The 7,625-nt window shown below is 38.8% G+C and overlaps 1 protein-coding gene across 1 annotated transcript in view; it reads right to left on the bottom strand.

Moving 5' to 3' along the window:
• LOC139473971 (transient receptor potential cation channel subfamily M member 3-like) overlaps positions 1-1,255 on the bottom strand; it is a 265,126-nt gene extending 263,871 nt beyond the window's left edge. The window contains exon 1 of the mRNA XM_071256840.1: positions 1,112-1,255. Coding sequence (XP_071112941.1) covers positions 1,112-1,255 — 144 coding nt within the window. The remainder of the gene's footprint in view (positions 1-1,111) is intronic.
• Between the last annotated feature and the right edge of the window lie 6,370 nt (positions 1,256-7,625).

Consider the following 7,625-nt stretch of genomic DNA (forward strand, 5'->3'; position numbering starts at 1 on the left):
CAGAACAACAACTGATCATACCTTCTGGAGGGAGTTTTAATCGTAAAATGTTATTACGTAAGTAACGTGTGTTACAATGATACCTGTTGGGACACATATAATATCAGTAGGTAGAGCAATCAATGACGGTAACAATCGCAATCACTGTGGCCACTGATTAATCATTGTTTATAACATATAGCAAGCCACTAGCCTGTAGAAATAAGCTGGTCAATCGATGTCTGTTCACCGTGGATCGGTGATTATCTATTTTGCTCAAAGGAAGACGCGGGGCAGAAAATCGATGCCTAATCTTGGATATTAAAATTCCATTTGGTAATTCTTTGTTATAAGTAATTATAGAGTGGGACATTTAAAATGTATTTTCATTTATTTAGCTTTATTCTTGTCTCAAACTCAATTTTATAACAGTTTTAAACGCTCAATGTCCTCGTCAAGGTGTCGCATTTTACTTTGGTAATTATTGTTTTCCTTTTCGTTTTCGTACGCCCATGAGTAATTTCCGTCACCAGCACAGTGTACAAAAGCGTTGGTTGCTTTTTACAGTTACCTCCCTTATTCTTTCTGGGATCCGCGTGTGGATTTGAATCCAATATCGGCCCTCATTAAGATCCTAGATTTGTCAAAACTATAGTCGTACTCGAGTGTTTCATCCAAGTGGAAAATCAACAACCTTCCTTTCTTGGATTGGTCTTGTGACCTAATTGTTGTTCAGAGTGGCGTTAACCCGAACTTACCCACTAGAGTAAATGCACATATTAAATACTTTCCAAAACAAGATATATGTCATGTAGACAGTGCTGATCCCCGACCACCTCTTGTAATGTAATGGGAATTATCCGCTAACATTGTTAGTAACCTGATGCAATTATCAACGACGAAGGCCTGTAATCAACACATATAAGCCCTGGTCGAGCATTCAAGTATTCACAAATACCTGCCACTCTCACCTGAATATATACCAAAGGTTGCACTTAAGCCTCGTCTTATCCGTAGTGTAGTGACCTTTGCGAATAATCTTACATTATTCTGCCAACCTCCTCGACAGCAAAGTGAGAAATTGATCTGGTTAAATAAAAACCTTCATAGATTTCTGTTTGATACTACCTACCTTTTTTCTCTTGTAGCTAAGTGTTGGGACAATGCTAGTCCTTGGCCGGGCCTGAGGGCCACCCCCAGCATGCTGGTACACACGTCTGTATTGGGCACGCCTGACCGCAGCTGGACGTCTTTTACTTGGATGATCGGTGCTCATGGTGTTGACATAACATACACACACACACACACGTATCAATGTCACAAACTTTGTCAGATGACGTCGAAGACAGCACACAGAGAACCAAAAATAAAATGTTGTACTGCCTGATCACGTATTCTCTTCTACAGACAAAATGTAAATATTTGCTTTCTAAGTATTTCTTTCAATTCTTCTTGGTAAATCACATCTGTATAGTAAAGGTATTTTTTCACTTTCATTCCTTGCTATGTTAGATTATAACAAACGAAATGTGTTGTTCTATTTTACCCTACTTAGTATGAAGGAAAATCGAGCTGTGGAATTCTTCGATTTCTTATTTGATTATGAAACACTGAACAACGTAATCATCCAGGCAAGCATATCACGGGATGTCAGGAGCCTGCTGAGTCCCTTCCCATTGATCACCAAATCACAAGATCCATTTACTCTGAAGAATAAAGCGCCAAGTCTCTTGACTTATTCATGTGACGTTTCACATAAAGGTATGCACTGCATATACACACACCGATGAAAGGAAGGTCAACACGCACATTTGCTGGATGTTTGCATGTTCAAACAAAGCAATCATACAGTAAATACATACATAATTCCTCCTGCTTTCCCTCTTTGCATGTCTTGTCGTGAAACACGTTAGAGCTTTCCAATGCTGCCGATATCATCCGTCATCAGAACACTGTAACACTCCAACAGAAGTCTGTATCTTATATCAACAAACCTCATAACACCAACACTGTGATGCATGCTGCTCTGCTCGTATCGACCAATAGACTAAGAGAATGGAGCACGCGCGACAGCAGACGACAGTTTTCACTGTCCCTCAACCACTGCCTTTGCCCATTGGTTTGAGCTCCTCACCTGGTGGCAGGAGCGGGATCCCAGCAGACGACACTCCCAGGATGCATCTTGCTTTCTAGAAAACATTTAAATCGGTGATCATCGGAGGCACATATTGGTTAACCCGGCTAGAATTACCAGGGGTCGTATAACTGAGACAGTAACGTGATCAGCACGACCATGAATCGATCGAATGTTGCTATATTCTTTGTTATAATGAGTGAAATACTCCCTGTTGTATATATGCACTAATTGAACATTCCCACAATGTTTACATGAGGAATGGGTACGTGTATCATGAATAGGTATATGTCTGCTGCTGCCTGCCTTTTTTCGATGTGTATGGCAAAGTGAGTTTATGTTAGACAAAGCTTACCTAAGCTTTTACACTGAAGTAACAACCTTTCCAACAGTGATGTATAATCCCATAGAGAGATCAGAAACGATCGGTGTGTGCTTTTACCAAATGACCGAAAGGCGTTTCTGTGTCGGAAAACTAAAACAATATGAGTTTGTATATTTAATGTTATAGTGATTTTGAAAGCAAGAAAGAAGCGGTATGTATACATTAATTTTTCGACCTTGACCCTAAAATATCAGTAGACTATAAAATAGGTCGATAAAGTTAGCACAATATGCAAGATACATAAAAGGTCAACTAATTATTAGAACGTAAGAATGTAAAATACAAAATCTGTGACCATCCGAAAAGGTATTTTGTGTCTCTTCAACTGACCATCAGATACTGCTGCTATCGACGTGAGACAGGAAGACAGGAAGACAACTCAAGTTTATCTCATTACAAATTCGATGAATTATATATTAACGAAGGCCTGGCTTTGAATGAAACAGGTAACAAAGTGTTGATGAAAAGGGAACAATACAAAAGTGGATTTATCTCACGGCTGATCAATAACATGTATAAACGTTCTGTTTTTGAGTGTGTGTTCTGTATACATGAAGCACCAGGAATTTGCTGACATGTTAGAACATTCTTGACCCCTTCGATGATTGTACAAGTAAAATAACAGAGAGTCAGACAGTGTTGCATCTGATGCTGAGACCTAAACGTCGGCCAAGCAAAAATATCAACTCAGTGTACTCATGAACATATATTTATATTTCAAATACAAGTAATCGCTCTAATATCCTTACTTTTAGAATATCAATTCGGATTAGCATTTGGTTTGACGGGTGTCACTAGTGGGGTAAGATACTTTTTGCGAACACCCGGTATCATCACTATTTGATATTGATTCATAAACACATAATTATGATATAGTCGCGATCGAACAACGGAATCTGCAGAGATTTCTTAAGCATGTGGAAATAGGTTTGCCGCTTTTAAATATAAATTAAAATGAATTTCATCTTTCACACATATACAGCTGTTTGTAACTTCTTTTCGAAAACACACAGCCGCCATCGTCAGGGGTAAGACAATTAAAGCCAGTACTGGAGGAGATGCTGCTCGGTCAAGTCATTGCCTCGTTTTAGAGGTGTTACCTGTTCTTGTGTTGGAACACATGTAGGAACACGCACCATGGAAAGTCAATAGCTGTGTTTAGTTTAACCCTCTTCTTATATTTAAAAATGAACATCCACCAGCCTTTCTGAAATACGCCATGTCATACTTTATACATGTGCCAATCTTTCTGAAATACGTCATGTCATACCTTAAACATGTGCCAGCCTTTCTGAAATACGTCATGTCATACCTTAAACATGTGCCAGCCTTTCTGAAATACGTCATGTCATACCTTATACACGTGCCAGCCTTTCTGAAATACGTCATGTCATACCTTATACACGTGCCAGCCTTTCTGAAATACGTCATGTTATACGTTATACATGTGCCAGCCTTTCTGAAATACGTCATGTCATACCTTATACATGTGCCAGACTTTCTGAAATACGTCATGTCATACCTTATACATCTTTGGCAGAATTTGTTGTTCCCCATTTATTTGTCACTGCCTTCTGTTAGTTTCTGTTTTTCTTACCTATCAATTATATATTTATTACGGTACCTCAAAGGGCACCTTCTATTATTCAGTATATTACTGCTCCATTCTATTTCTATAAATACCATGAGCCCATCCACAGGTTTGTTTTGAGTCCGTTTCGAAAGACACCACGCAAAAAAATGTCTGCAGAATCAAATTATCCTCTTTCTTTTCAAAACAAGCGACCGTTCAGTACTCGACTTGTTACATGGGAACGCCCGATACCATAAACAATCCCCCAACCTAATACTGAGGAAATATTTAAAACAGTCTACTGCTTCGGTTAAATGCATCATGACTCGTTCGTACAAGGCTGCGATTTGAAATTGAGCTGTGCCCAGCGTTCCTGTTCGCAGTCATTTTGAATGCACATTTCAAATTGATGGGAGAGAGACTCGGTTGGTGACAACACAGGTTGAGATACGGACGTCATTTCTGAAACGAACCTACGGTGGCAAATGGGTTCAATGGTATTTGTCATCATAGAAAGAAGATATATCACACTAGAAATTCGAGGATGCTTTAAAGATCAGGTTACACGTAAACATTAAATTTTATAACCGTACAACAATGTTTCTTTCCTGTTACATGTTTTAATGGGGCGGTCGTATAGCCTAGTGGTTAAAGCGTTTGCTCAACACGCCGAAGACCTGGGTTCGATTCCCGACATGGGTACAATATGTGAAGCCCATTACTGGTGGCCCCTGCGATGACATTGCTAGAATATTGTTAAAAGCGGCGTAAAACCATACTCACTCACTCACTACATGTTTTAATACACTGCATATCGTGTCCCACAGGCCGAAGAAATCTAGCACGCTAAAAACAATCTTCACGGACCGACAGAAGTGTACTTGAATTATCGGCCTATTGATACCAACAGTCGTATTGCTGACGTAGTTGTTAAATTCACTACTATCGAAACCAGCGTGTGTTTTCGAATCACAATACTGTTCTGTGGAGATCTTTCCATATCATAATCTTATAGGGAAAGTATGACTTTTAAATATATTCATATGATCAGAAGCGGAAGACTAGTGGAACATCACTAACCTCTATTCCACTATATTGGTTAGTTGTACTTTTTACACTCAAGACACTTGTTATTACTGTTACAAAAAAAAACGAAAAAAATCGTAAGAATGATTTTGGATGATAAATAGAGTCTCATCCTTGTGCCTTTAGATATCAAACATCCACTCGATAAAAGTATTTAACACATCAGTAAGCTTCGCGAGTTCAACATTTATAGACTGGGATCAGATCGTCTGTATATCTCTTTTTCTTCACATTGATGTTATTTTATAAAATATACATTTTACACAGTTTGATTTCTAATACGATAGTATTAAAGCTCACATCGTTCTCTTTATCGAGTTAAGTTTATGCATATCAATCTTGTCTGGTTAAATGTCATGTACTAAACATAGACTCATATCGTCGTGAGAGTAGAATACTTTTAACAGCAGGGACTTATCAAGAACGAATTACCCAGGCTACATTTGAGGTTAACAACAGATTTACAGAGTGATTGCCTCAATATCTGATTCAGCCAAAGCTTTCGCAAAAGAAACTTTGATGAATGTTTCTGTCGTCAGAATGTGTGATCAGTGTTTCCATAATATTTTTTTTCAGAGATAAACACTCCAAGACAAATAGATAGAAAAGAAGGAGTACAAATGTTGAATTGATTCGCCGCCAAATAATAAAGACATTTCGCAAAAACGTAATGCAGAAACCATTGCAGTGGGAACGTAATGTTGAGTTTATATGTAAATCACGGAAGCCTATCAAGAAATAGGGTGAATGGCAATGTTTTCACTCCCAGTTGATCATGGCACTGCCGGGTTTCTAAACAAAAATTGATACACGTCAGGACGACTCGGGTTTTATTTCAACGTAATTACTGGAATGAACAAAGATTTCATCTCCCGAACGCTAATGCTACTTGACTTAGGGAGACCTGAGTGCTGCTTAGTCGTATTGTCTACAGCGCCACGTTGTTATAATAGGAGATAAGTTGGCGGAATTCTGACTACCTTCCAGCAGCAGCTGGCTCATTGCACGCAGACAAACAGGTTACCAGGGACAGGCCTACGACATTGATCGTGGTTTCAGATCATGTAGAAATCGGATAAGATCTACAAATGATGGGCATCTAAATGAATTTCTTTTCGAAAATAGTTTTATTGGTATACATACATGCTGTGTCAACACTAATGATAACAATCAATACATTGAAAACAAAGACTCTGACGTTGTCCTTACAAACGACACAAATAGATGATGTTTTTAAAATTCATGAAATAAAAAACCCATCGACCCTTGTGTTGTGCGACGTGTTCGCGAAAACTATTTTATAGTACTTAATAAGCACATACTTATCATTTAGTCGGAATCGTAGAATGGACTCTGCTTTTAGCAAAGATTTATTGTGACTATGGATAAAGTTTTGTCTCGTTGATCGTATACGTGTGTGTCTATTGATGGTAAGCTGGTGTTTGCAATGTGTGAGTTGACGGATTGTATGTCATCGTGACCTGGCACCGCTGTTCTTTTACGGCATTTCCATTGGATGCGAGGCCGGTCACGCGACCCTGAAAAGAACGTTCATAAGCTTACGAACGACACATTTTGACGTTCATACATTTTTCACGAGACTGTATTTTTTAAATGAAATAAACACCGACGGACTACTTCGACATTCTAGGGGAAAACTATGAGAATTACCCGACACGAATAAATACAGAAGCGTTGTCTCTCTTTTTTTGAAGAGATTTCTTATGAATATGGAAATAGTTTTCAAGTTTTTATGATTATCATTCTAAAACATTTAGACACTTTATCGTGAACTCAACTTTTTAACATACGTTGGGAGACGTCAGAGTGTTTGACTGCATGCCCGTCAACAAATTGGAAAAATGCACATTCAAAGTATCAACTCGATCCGTGTTTAGACTGATAGTGACATTCTACAGCAATCTATGAATTTACCTCAGTATCTGCCTTTCAATGACCGGCCAACAACTGACAACGTCGTAAATCTCCACGTTTTTTCGTATTGGCAATTTTGACGCTGTACTTGATGTAAATGTATTACGAGGCACTGTCACTGTTCCAACTTACTGAATAGTCCTTGAAGAATTTTCTCATCTTACGATTATATAATTTGAATATATTTGTTGTTAAACTACAAAAGATGTTTCTGTAGATAATTGAGCATACATGCGCTCGCGTCACCTCTCCTTTCGAGGAACTATCTCTTTCCATGATAGAGATGGTTGTTGTATGTCTGTCAGTGTAAATACAACATAACACTGATCAAGAGGATCAACAAGGCGCGGGTGGTCGGGTAGCCTAGAAGTTAAAGCGTTCGCTTGTCACGCTGAAGACCCGGGTTCGATTCCCGACATGGGCACAATGTGTGACGTCCATTACTGGTGTCCCCCGCGATGACATTGCTGGAATATTGCTAGCGGCGTAAAACGGCGTAAAACATATGTTGCATTGTCTAGAGTGAGTGAGTG

The sequence above is a fragment of the Haliotis cracherodii genome, unplaced genomic scaffold (genome assembly GCF_022045235.1).
Source record: "Haliotis cracherodii isolate W230 unplaced genomic scaffold, xgHalCrac1.p SCAF_1, whole genome shotgun sequence".
Lineage (NCBI taxonomy): Eukaryota > Metazoa > Mollusca > Gastropoda > Lepetellida > Haliotidae > Haliotis > Haliotis cracherodii.